At 34.5% G+C, this 12,718-nt stretch overlaps 1 protein-coding gene across 1 annotated transcript in view; it reads left to right on the forward strand.

Annotated features, from left to right (window-relative positions):
• Window positions 1-12,718, forward strand: part of UNC13C (unc-13 homolog C) — a 649,809-nt gene that overhangs the window by 517,901 nt on the left and 119,190 nt on the right. The window contains exons 21-23 of the mRNA XM_015452851.3: window positions 592-735; window positions 5,807-5,884; window positions 10,443-10,520. Of these exons, the coding sequence (XP_015308337.3) occupies window positions 592-735; window positions 5,807-5,884; window positions 10,443-10,520 (300 nt within the window). The remainder of the gene's footprint in view (window positions 1-591; window positions 736-5,806; window positions 5,885-10,442; window positions 10,521-12,718) is intronic.

Genomic DNA, 12,718 nt, shown 5'->3' on the forward strand with positions numbered 1-12,718 from the left:
TGGGAATTATTAGACTCATCGTTATTAATTGTTTCCATTCCCAATGACCAAAACTAATGTAAAACACAATTTCAGTGGTCTGGTCAGAACCCTAGAAACTTGCCTAAATTTATTTAAAAAAAAAAAAATCAGTCACCCATTTTTCCCAAGTTTTTCTTTAATTCTTACATTAATCTGAATCTACAGGTTCCCTAAGCTTGTACAAAACATCTTTGTTGTCCTGGAACTTTTCCAGGATTTCTAGATTAGGAGCAGATATTCTCCCAGTCTCTTTGCAGCAGCTCCCAAAATCTTGAGCCACAATCGACTTGCTAAGCTAACCTATTCCCTGTGGGGAAAATGAAATACAAAAGAACCAGTACCTCAATTCTGCAGCGGAAAAACCAATTAGCAGCAGCTTGCCCCGTGATATTAGTTCCACCACACTTTCTGGCAAAGGAAATTAATGATTTTAAAGTGCCTAGGCATTTTATTACTGGGAAATGTAGATATATGATGCGGGAGATTCAGTTGTTGATGGGAAATAATGAGGAATTTCCCATTCCCCCTCTAATGCACTGTTTGGGATGGCTTCACCTCCTCTCCTCACAGTTCCAGCAGACATCTGAGCATGCCCTCTTTTCTTGCTCCGTGGTTGATGTGTTTGCTCAGCTGAATCAGAGCTTTGAGATTATTAAGAAACTGGAATGCCCTAATCCTGAAGCGTTATCTCACTTAATGAGAAGATTTGCAAAGGTAGGTTAAATAAAATGAGTCTTCTTTTTTTCTGGGTCTGTGGCGATCTGAAAAAAATGCTATTGTTTTATGGTGTTAGTCTTCTCTGACACCCCTACCCCAATTTATTTGTAATTCTCTACTAGTAAGTTCAGTTATTTCCAAGATTCGCATCTGATTTCCTGCACTTCCTATTTCTTTAATGCGGATTTATCATCTTAAAAACCCATTTATTGTTCACATCGATGACTTAGCTACTTATAATCGAAGAAATTACCATAGATTTCCAAATTACTCACATTTCAAATGTGGTGTTTTCTAGCTGAAAGTAAGCCTTGGCGATTGCATATTCATTAATTAGGAAGACTAACCTCCTACTTTTAAAATATTAAATAACAGCCAAAAATCATTTATTTAAACCATTCTTAGAGATGACACTCTTAGTCCTCTTGGATGATACTAATTTCCCAATATAGTGAAATCTATAGGAGAGTAATTCTAAAAATTCTCTAAGTGTTTTCTTGATGAGCAGCTGTGTTTGGGTGAATGCCAAGAAAAGAATGAAACTGGGTCATTAGGAATAGTGTTTGAAAAAGTATGTCACGTACTATTCTTGGAATTCTGTAGGATTTAGGGGAAGCAGGATCATATGAGAATTTAAAAATCCCAGGGTAAATATATTTAGGTTAATATATTTAGTAACATATTATAATTGTACCTGATATTAGAAAAGTAACTAGAATTCACCCTCAGAGTAGTCAAGCAGGTAGGTTATGTAAGTTGGGAGACACGAGTGCACGGTAACAGGGTAGAAGGAATGCTGAATTGAGATTTCTAGACCCGGGGCTCCAGCCACCCCTTGGTAGCTCTGACCTTTCTTCAGCTGTAATACTGAACTTACCCACAATAAGCCTGCTGGGGTATAACCAAATGTACTGAATGGAAGTGTAAAAAGGTGGGAGGTCACAAGGAAGGTCTTAGAATCACACTCAGGAAAACACATTCTCTGAGGCAAGAAGAAAAGAATCGGTTCCATGTATTACTGAGGAGATGTGTGGTTTTATTGGCGCAATAAAAAAAATCAATTAAGTAAAACATTTTTAATCCATGGAAATTCAATAATATCCAATTGTCAACAGGAAATAATGTAATAACGATGAGAAGCATTTTCTGGAAAAGAAGAAATTAGTAATTTTCATTGAAAAAGAAATTCTCTTTTATTAGAATGATTTGAAAATCTCTTGCAAGCATTTTTCTTTAACTCTTGCAGTGACTTACTATACAGAATAATAAATAAAAAGCAAAATCAATTAAACATAAAAATAAGTAAAATCAGTCAAATCCATTTTATCATTGTCAGCCTTTCTTTTTTCTTTTTTTCCTTTTTTTTTTTTTTTTTTTTTTGAGACAGAGTCTCGCTCTGTCACTGGAGTACAGTGGCACAATCTCGGCTCACTGCAACCTTCACCTCCCAGGTTCAAGTGATTCTCCTGCCTCAGCCTCCCAAGAGTAGCTGGGATTATAGGTGTTCGCCACCATACCCGGCTAAGTTTTTCCATTTTTGGTGGAGAAGGGGTTTCTCCATGTTGGCCAGGCTGGTCCCAAACTCATTATCTGCCTTTCTATCTATAATTTGTATTTTATATAACAAAACAGATAAAAAATGGTTTGTGTTTACTGTAATTAGCCATTTCACAAGAACTGCAAACTATTGGAATTTGTTTTTATTTCATCAGATGTGACTGACTAATTCGTCTTGAAAACTCTACCCTTCTAAGTATTGGAATCCTTATATCAAAATATTCTAAAATCTCATTATCTTTATGGGATTTATATTGATTTAAACAGTCTCCTGGAGATAAGACATGTTAGTTGTATCTGTAGAGATTTTAAAAATTTTGCATTTTAAAATGGGATTTAAAGGGACAATTTATTCTTACTAAACAGGATATAAGACTGAAAAAGGTACCAAACAAAATGCTTCAAATTTCATGTCAAGAACATTCAGAAGCTATGATGAGTGATAAAATGGGTACATGAGTAGTCAATATTCCTATGACTATACTACTGCTCTTGACAAGTATGGGTAATTTAATTTTAAAAATAGATATGAAGTAATGTTATTTTTAATATTGCTTAAAAACAAACAAACAAATATTAAGTCCTGGGTATGAGTCTGGCTGTTTGCCAGGTGTGAGATACTGTGGTAAATGACGCACACATATTTCTGTTCCTTGTTCTCTGGGAACATAATTATAATTTTTAAAAATAATAATGATAATTCATTGAGCATTATTATATGCTAATCACTTTATATATTTTCGTATTCTTCACAACCATCTAATTAAATGGGTGCTATTATTTTCCCTCATTTCCATCCATGATGAAACACTAAAAATGTTTAAATAATTGAAATGATATGGATAGAATCCTTTCAACCACTAAACTATACTCCCTTCTCATTCTGGTGTGATCAGAACTAAGTTAGAAATTTGGAGAATAGAATCTCACTATTTGTTTTTTACCCTTAAGGCCAAACCCAGGGATTTATGGTGGCAGAAATGGGAGACCCCATCTTACGTTGGATGTGTTAAAATGCATTACATAAATCAGTGAAGTCACATTTCTAATGTTGCTGAACCAATAGACAGTTTTCTTGTCTTCCTTGTGTTGTTCTAATACTGCATTGTTCCATGCATAAAATGTGAATGAAAAGATGGATTTTGAACCACTCTTCTTATCTTACTGATCATAAGAGCAATGCACTAGATGGAATAACTGGAAGTGTTGGCAGGATATTTAGCCCACTCCTAATAGGGTGGCATTAGCTCAGAAAAACACAATGCCTTTGTCTGAGTAATTGATGGCCATCCTACTCAATACTCCACCAGTAGCTGTGTGTCAAATCAGAACTGATCATAGCTGAAAGATATTTTAGTCACCCTGTCTGATCCTTTAAATGCAGCAGAATCACTCTCTGTACTGCCACACTCCCATTAGAATTTCATGTTATTTAATCTGGAACTTTTTGAATAGCAGCTCTTTATAGGTATCCATAAAAGAACCCTCTACTCCTCATGACTGTTTCTTTAGAACAAGATGCAGCAGCCCCTGCTAGGCTGTTTGTTCCCTCCCTCTGCACTGTACTCTCTTCTGAAGACCAGTAGTTCCCCAAAGATAAAATCATGACCGAAGCTCACACACCCAGAAGTCCTATGTTCCAGGCCTTGCCAGGTGCCCCTTCCATCACAGCTCCTCTCTGAAGACTTACCTCCACCCTGTCATGCATTCGTTAAGATAGTGCTTCTCAAACTTTGTATGCATTGGAATTACCTTAGACTTGTTAAAACCCAGACAGATGGGGACCACCTCTAGCATTTCTGACTCGGTAATTTGGGATAGGACCAGATAATCTGCATGTCCAACAAGTTCCCAGGTGATGCTTATAAGGCTACTGATTCCAGAACTACATTCTGAGAACCAATGAGTTAAGCATGTCATAAGCAACAGCTTATTAGTGTTAAAGAGCTATTGTGTGGTAGTGGTTTAGTTAGCTGAATAAATTAGAATGAAATTGAAGTTGCCCACAAAATGTACATTGCACGCTCTCGTTCAAGTGACATCGTACATTAGTAAAGATGGGAGTTATTATAGCAGTGTACTTGCAACTCTTACAGGCACATAGCTTTAAGCTATATTCTTTTTTTTTTTTTTTTTTTTTTTTTTTTTTTTTTTTTTTTTTGAGACAGTCTCGCTCTGTCACCTAGGCTGGATATATTCTATATGACTGTGCACTTTTTCTTACCTGCAGCCCATCCTGGCTTGCTAACGATTGGCGTTTGTAGGCTAGTACATGTGACATCCCAGGATCCCTTGTCTCTGGGCATAAATTCAAGGGACTAGGGTTTTTCTATGAAGTATACTCAAGCTGTAGGCCGTAGGACATACTTCAAGAATGATTGTAAAGAATATCCAGCTTCCTCTTTCTTCTTTAGAAAACAATAAAAAAACAAAAAACAAAACCCAGGCTGTTCAGCAAGTCACCTGGCAGCTGTAGGATGTAGAGGAAGCAAAATCATAAGAATTTAAAAATCTCACATGGCACTAAGTTGTAGAGGATTTTCACATAGCCCAAACTTTACCTTAAGTAAGTTACAATGTCTGAGTTACAACGATTGCCTAAAGTCAGGTTTATGGTTTGTGTTTATATGTTGTTGTGTATGCAATACAATATAATGATTCTTCAAGTTTATGATGCCATCAAGAAGCTGTAGACTGAGAGTAGTGTTCATATGTACAAACGAATAAGTATTTCATAGGTAAGTCCAAAGTAATTCAACGTTATGTCTAAAGCAAAATTTGAAGAGACACATTTGGAAGATAATTCAGTCTGATCAACCATCTGTTTATCAGGATTTATTGGTCTGCTGCTTGATAACATTTTATATTTTTCAAGGTCAACTTTGTATTTGAGTTGATGCATATTATCACATTACTGTGTACTTCAACACACTATTGATTTTCTGTCTGTGTGTTATCTCTTATTTCAGGATTTCATTGTGATTTTAAAAGTGTGTAAGCAAGCTTATAATCAATTTAGCAAATTCAGGTTTATAAATTAAACATTCTTCTTCAGCTTAACTCTTTGGAGTGTCTCCCTCAGTTGATTTTGAGCCACTAAGAAAATTCAGATATATGTTGTACAAATAAGAAAATAAAAGCTTTTTAGTCTTTACTTTGCTATCAAAAGAGATGACATTTCTACTGCTATTTGCCTTACCTCTTCTAAGAAAATCATATCTACATTCGGCTTATAATTTAATCTGTGTATAAAAGCAGTAGAGTGCAAACTCATTCATGCATCTTTAAGTAATTGAAATAAAATTTAATTAACGTAGTTTATTTTCCTCTGTTTTGCATAATTAATGAACGCAGAGGGCATTCTTAGGCTCAGAAACAGTTATTAGAGAGAGAAAAAAATGTAGAACTAAGATGAAAAAGGCAGTAAGAAGGTAACTTAGGATTAAACTTTACAGTGTATTTGTAAACTACATACTTACCTGGGTCAAGTTCACAATGTTTTCTTTCTTAGACTATCAACAAAGTGCTGCTCCAGTATGCTGCAATTGTATCAAGTGATTTCAGTTCCTATTGTGATAAGGAAAATGTGGTAAGTAAAAATGTCTCTACTCTCAAGTATCTCTCAGTTGAGATTTACTTCTTCAAAGTATGAGTAAGCAAGAGAAATTGTTGGCTTTCAGTTTTCATATAGGATAATAAGAAATAAGGATCTTAAGAAGTTGAAAACTTCTCCAGGGTTCTTGAACCGGTTTTAATACAGGATTTACAGGAAGGTTGAGAGTGTCTCAGTGCCAGCCAACTGTGGTTTTCCATGTGATAAGGAACAAGACTAGAATAAATAATTGAAAATTCACATATAAAATACTGGAGCTGAGAAAAACAAGGGACTTAAAAATTAGATGAGTATTGGCACCAACTAGTTTCATGTTGGCACTAATACTAAAATAAGTGTAATTTAGTCTTTCAGTTTTCAAATAAATTGCAAAGGTTAATATATGCGACAATGCTGATTTCTATTCTGAATTATTAAAATAGCTTTTTTAGATGATTGAGAAAATGTTTATAAAATTCAAACTAGTATTGAAACTTAATAAAAGGCATAAAGAAAACTGAGATAAAGGTATTTGAAATATAGTCAGATTTATTTTATGACGGAAGGTGAAAGCTTTCTTATCAATCTGTAATATTAGGGAAATACAATGGCAGCATTGTAAACATTTTGAAAAACAGTAGCTCTGAAAAAAAAAGTGTTTAAAAAGTGAGTATAGGGTTTTTTAAAAAAAAAAAAAAAAAAAGGTTTTCCCCCTCAAAAAATCAGTTTCGCTATCAGGTGAATCTAAATTATTCTAAAGAAAGCTACTAGTTTTCTCCCTGAAACCTCATTGACCTCTTGCTGACAGCTCATTAAGATAAGTCAGTCCTAATGGTTCTTGAGAATTCTATAAGATGCTTCTTTTCCTTAAATTAATATGCTGCCCAGCAATTTTATTAGAACTTTTTGACAACTCAAACAATGATTTCTAATTGCTCTTGATTATACTCAAAAAGCAAGATATTTATTTATTGAAAGTATGTTATTTCTGATTAAAAGATAATACATGTCTAAAGTGTTACATTGAAAATGCAAACAGTATCTGATAATTTCACAAGAGGATCTTGTTTATATTAGGACAGCCAAATTGAAGATTTTGAAAGGTGGTCGTGAACTCCTAAGGCTAATTCCTGCCATTCAGAAAGGCAAATTAGTTTTTAAAAGCCCCTGCAGAGTTCACGTTATGTATTAACATTCTATATTTTACACTGAATAAACACTGAGATAAAAGTCATAACCCAGTGTTTATTATATTATTCTATGTACTCTTTCTGTAGGTTTTATACTTTTAGAAATTAAATCTTTATAAAAAGAACCAAACGCCCTCCAAATATTACAGCAAAGAAACTTCCTTTTTCTTCCCTCGGTGCTTTTCTTCTGTAATTACTAATATCTTGACCAGCCTTATACACTATTGCTTAAATGCCAAATATCATTTTAGCTTTTATAAAAGAATATCACTTGGTTACTTGGCTTATGTTTTCATTCAAGGCAAATTGAAGTGCTTTTGTACATTTCCATGAGTATATATAGTTACTATTACAGATACTTATTTATAATTATTTCAGTATAAGATTTCAATATCAAGACCACTGAAACTTGTACATCTTTCAGTATATCTATGGTAATATATCTATTTCATCTGCAAATTGAGCTAGAAGCCTCTTAAGATAGACATCATTTAAGATATGACCATGATATAGGCCAGGTTTGGAAGCTCACACCCGAAATTCCAGCGTTTTTGGAGGCCAAGGTGGGCAGATCACCTGAGGTCAGGAGTTCAAGACCAGCCTGGCCAACATGGTGAAACCCTGTCTCTACTAAAAATACAAAATGTGGTGGCATGCACCTGTAATCCAAGCTACTTGGCAGGCTGAGGCAGGAGAATTGCTTGAACGCGGGAGATGGAGGTTGCAGTGAGCCAAGATTGTGCCATTACACTCCAGCCTGGCCAAAAAAGAGTGAAACTCTGTCTCAAAAACAAACAAACAAAAAAGATATGGCCATAACATTTGAGTTCTTGGGGTTTAGAATTAAAGACCAGAGTTAAATAAAATATCCATGTCAGAATAATTTGTTTTCCACTGTAACATTTTAAATTGGAAATGGGTCAAAATATTTTTATTCATTTTATTTCATATTCCAAAATATAGCAAGACATCACAATCTAAATTAGAATTACTTTTATTTTGAATAATTTAAAAAATATTTTTAAACTCAGAAATACTTCGACCCTGTAGAAATATTCCTAGTCTGAAAAACACTAACTTTCATATTCACTATGTTTCAGTTTCCTAACTTTGTTCCAGATTGAGATAAAATTAAAGGTATTATTATATTTTTAGGGAAAAAATCAAGATATGAGAATAGGAAGATACAAATTACTTTTACATAGGTTGTTTTATCTCACTAAACTCCTCAAAAAGTAATATCCTTGAATTAGGGTAAAGTTTCCTTTGCTGTCAGTTTCTTTTTTTCATTTACTATGAAGTTGTTCTTTTTTTCATTTACACTGAAATTGTTGAAAGTAAAAACTTTCATGATTAAATTTAAGGTGAATTTGTGTAATCTGTTCCCAGGAGCAGTTCGATGAATTCATTCAGTAAAATTGAACTTTGAACATTTCAAGGTCAGGGAAATCTTAATGAAAAGGGAGAGTCTCATATTTATTTTTATCTCCCTCTGGATAACTGCATCTCTTTTTTTTTTCTCTGTAGTCTAACTTGGGGTCAATAGTTATCCATGTCACGTGAGCCAAACTGTCCATGTTCATTTGGTTCTCAGTAGCTCTTTTTAATCAGAAATCATCATAGTAAGAAGAGTTGGCAGCTGGCCTTTCTTTATTTATAAAGCTGATACTAGGGTCCTGTTATATGTGACAGTAAAGATTAGCTTGAATGTTAATATCAAATAATCTAAGAAGAGTCTATCAAGCTAACTTAGACCTATGGGAAACCAGGTGATAATAACCCCTCACCCATGTAATCTTACTGCTTCTCATTGTAAGTCATTGTTTTACTTTGACCTTGGATTTCTCCCTGGTGTGACTGCCCAAATTCACACCAAATCTTCCCATTCTGCAATTAAAAATAAATGCCAATGACCCTACCAACTAGTGAAAAGATAGGCTATTCGCTTATTTTGTGGACTTTGGGTCAAGATGCTGAATCCTCTGAAAATGTGGCCCTACTCACTATGGAAAGGACTAAGCCCAGATCAAGTAGTACTCAATTATGGCTATGGATCAGAATCATTTGTGGAACATTTTGATTCAGCTAATTAAAACAGAATCTTTGGGGGATACATCTCAGATATCTGTGTTAAAAAATAAAGTTTTTAAGTGACTGGAATCAAGGAAACAGAAAGGAATTTTTAAATTCTTTGCATAAATCAAAGTGATGATGTGGTCACTTTAAGAGTCAAGTAGAAAGTTTTTCAAAGGTCATTAATGTGGCTAAAGTAATAATAAAATCTTTCCACTGATAAGAGCTAACACCTCTCTGACATCCCGTGAGTCCTTTGCATGACTCTGGTTATTGGCTTATTTCCCAGCAACTTGGAAGATACATCCATTTTCCTTCCTTTGTCTGTTTATCTTTCTGTGTCTGTTTTCCTCTGATATACTGGCTCTTAGGAATCAATATACAGCAAAGATTAAATGATTCTACAACTATTATGGATTGTTTTCTAATTGTGGATTAATTTTAACTATTCTAAGTTCACATCTAGAGCTGTCACAAAGCTTTACATCTTTGTTATTGTTATATTTCTGGATCCTTGGAAACAAGTAGAGAAACATTTTCTAAGCCTGTAGTTATTATATGTACACCACTGTGCAGTAGTTTGTGAGTAAGAAAAGCAGAAAGAGACACAGCAGCATGTACAATGTATTTAAGGTTGGCCGGTGAGAGTGAAAACCAACTCAAATGTAAAGCAATATAAAACAAATGCCAAGTGAGAGGTAAGATACAATCCAGGAAAAAAGAACACTCTAACCTAAATGATGGATATGAGTCAAATAAGCAAAGAGGAAAATGAGAAGAGAAACACGGGTTAAAGCCAGAGGCAAAAGGCTTTGAATACTAGCATGTGGTCTTTATCTGCAGCCAGAAAATATATTTAAGTTTATTTTTTATATGTTTTTGCGTATAAAAGAATCACATGGTATTTTGTTTTCTAAAACAGTAAAATAATAGAAGAATTTAAGCTAACCTTTTTCTAAAAGTAAATCTCTAAAAGCAAAAAATGTGCTTACTTTCTAAGTATGAAATGTTACAATGTTAAAGATAAAAGAAACTTTAGCAGCAAAGTTTTGCTCCAACGGTTTATTGTCTGAGTATGTTATTAAATTTCATTCCCCAATGTGGCATTATATTTTTCCATTTCCCTTCTTAACTGTTACAAACTATAATGTCGAAATGGCAGAATTATTATATACATCAAATATACTAGGAAGCCAAGATAGCTATTTGTAACCACCTGTTAAGTTAAACTCATTCAACAATTTTATATAAAATCATTGCTCATAATATTCTTTTTTTTCCTATATTTAAAGCCCTGTATCTTGATGAACAATATTCAACAATTGCGGGTCCAGCTGGAAAAAATGTTTGAATCCATGGGAGGGAAAGAGGTGGGTATCTTTTTCTCCTACGTTTGCTAAAATCTTACTTAGAGATTATTAGCAGCATATCTCTTGCTATGAAAGAGTCTTAAGTTTTAACATGGCTAACTAAGAACAGGAGTTGATAATAATCTAAAATGTCATTAGCAACTAAAATGATTATTATCCACAACAGAATACTTTAGTACACACATTAGAAGTATGAGTGGGAGGCAGAAGATAGTAGCCTTTGGTCTTATGTGTGTGCGCATGTGTGCTGGTATGTGCAGTCACATATACACGCATATATATTTGTATGCTAATGATTTGTAAAGTTCCATAAATTGTGTTTTTCACTGTCTTGTACAATGTCAGTTTGATATCAATGTTCTGAAATATGCTTTGTGGTGCTATTTGTTTTTGATGTACTGGTAGTTCAGTTTTTTTTTTTTTTGAGAGGAGTCTCGCTCTGTCGCCCAGGCTGGAGTGCAGTGGCACAGTCTCGGCTCACTGCAAGCTCCGCCTCCTGGGTTCACGCCATTCTCCTGCCTCAGCCTCCTGAGTAGCTGGGACTACAGGCGCCCACCACCAGGCCCGGCTAATTTTTTTGTATTTTTAGTAGAGACGGGGTTTCACCATGTTAGCCAGGATGGTGTCGATCTCCTGACCTCGTGATCCACCCACCTCGGCCTCCCAAAGTGCTGGGATTACAGGCATGACCCACCGTGCCCAGCCGGTAGTTTATTTTTCACATCGAGAAAGTTGTCAAAAATGTGTTGTGTGCTGTGTCTGTAATGTGTCGTGTCTTTGTCTAACATCTTTGACTTGCAATTCCATGAGCAGAAGAAGGAAGGAGAAAGATTCTTTTATGAGGTTTGTGATAGTAAGCATCTTTTCCCTTACCTGGCTGTTTCCTCCAACCTTCACTCCATACCTAAAGATCATTACATTTTCTACTTATTCTCATTTGCTTGTTTGGAACAGACAGAGAGTGAAATACTAGCTATGCACCTGCATCTTCCTGCCTGCCACAGTCTTCTCTTTCATAAACTGACCTAAGCATTCAGGGATTGAGGACTGGAGAAGGTGCTGAGAGGGAGGGTCACGAAGCAGGGTTTCTCCCCATGCCCTCATTCCCCTTGAAACAATCTCAAGGGCAGCTATGTCAAGAATATGTAGATAGATATTTCTGTTTAAGATTCCTTTACATTGTTCCTTCGTGTGGGAAAGTTTCTGAGATGTGCGTAATGCTAAGATGCATTTCAAAGTAAATATCCCTTTTATTTCTAAATTTATGTGGCTATAAATGTTTCTTTTAAGATTTTCTTCTTCCCATGTGATTTTGCTTTTAACCTCAAGGAGATGTTTTTACACTTCCCCAATGTCTATTTCTTTTTCAGTATTTTGAAAAATGAACTTGCTATTTAGCATTCTACAATGGAGAAACACTAGAATACATGTGCGATGATGCAAAACTTTAAAAAAATGAACCTTTATGAGCTGTGCCTTTGTTGCAATCTCAGTTTTATTTGTATAAAATAAGGCCTCATTCCTTAAAGTGTGTTAATGCTTTATGTAAAGTTTGAGGCCATTGATCTTATTTTGAAATTATTCTGCTGAATTAGGTGAGCACAACCAATTAAGGAACATAACATGAGATTTCCTTTTCAATTTTACTGATGTTTTATATTCAGACTTGAAGTCCACTTAGCATTTAGAAAAATGATGAAGAAATTATTGATTTCATCTGGGAAATATTATCTCCTTTCTGTAAATTTTAAAGCCCACAAATCATTTGAGAATAAAGTTCTATTTAAAATGTCATATTTCCATAAATTTCTCCTTATGCTACTTATGCTATTTCATTACTATTCTGTGTTTGAACTCTAATGTGAATAACATATTGCTGAACTGAATTTAACCAGACAAATCAGACCTGTACTTAAAGGAAACTGTATGGGCCAAGTCCCTTGCTCATTAAAAATGTTATAAAGTGGCTTCTTCACCAGTCAAAACTGAATTCCTTATTTCAGATAGAATTGCTGGTTTGAAATATACAGGTTTCACACTATATATTTTATTTCAAATATATGACTAAACCATATAACTCCTCCTCTTATTGAAGAAAATAATGAAAACAAATACTGAACTTGGTGCCTTCTCCCTTTAAAACTCTTGCAATGTCTATTTGATAAAGTCCTCAGACACAATTTAAGAAGAAAACGTAA

This window comes from Macaca fascicularis, chromosome 7 (genome assembly GCF_037993035.2).
Source record: "Macaca fascicularis isolate 582-1 chromosome 7, T2T-MFA8v1.1".
NCBI lineage: Eukaryota > Metazoa > Chordata > Mammalia > Primates > Cercopithecidae > Macaca > Macaca fascicularis.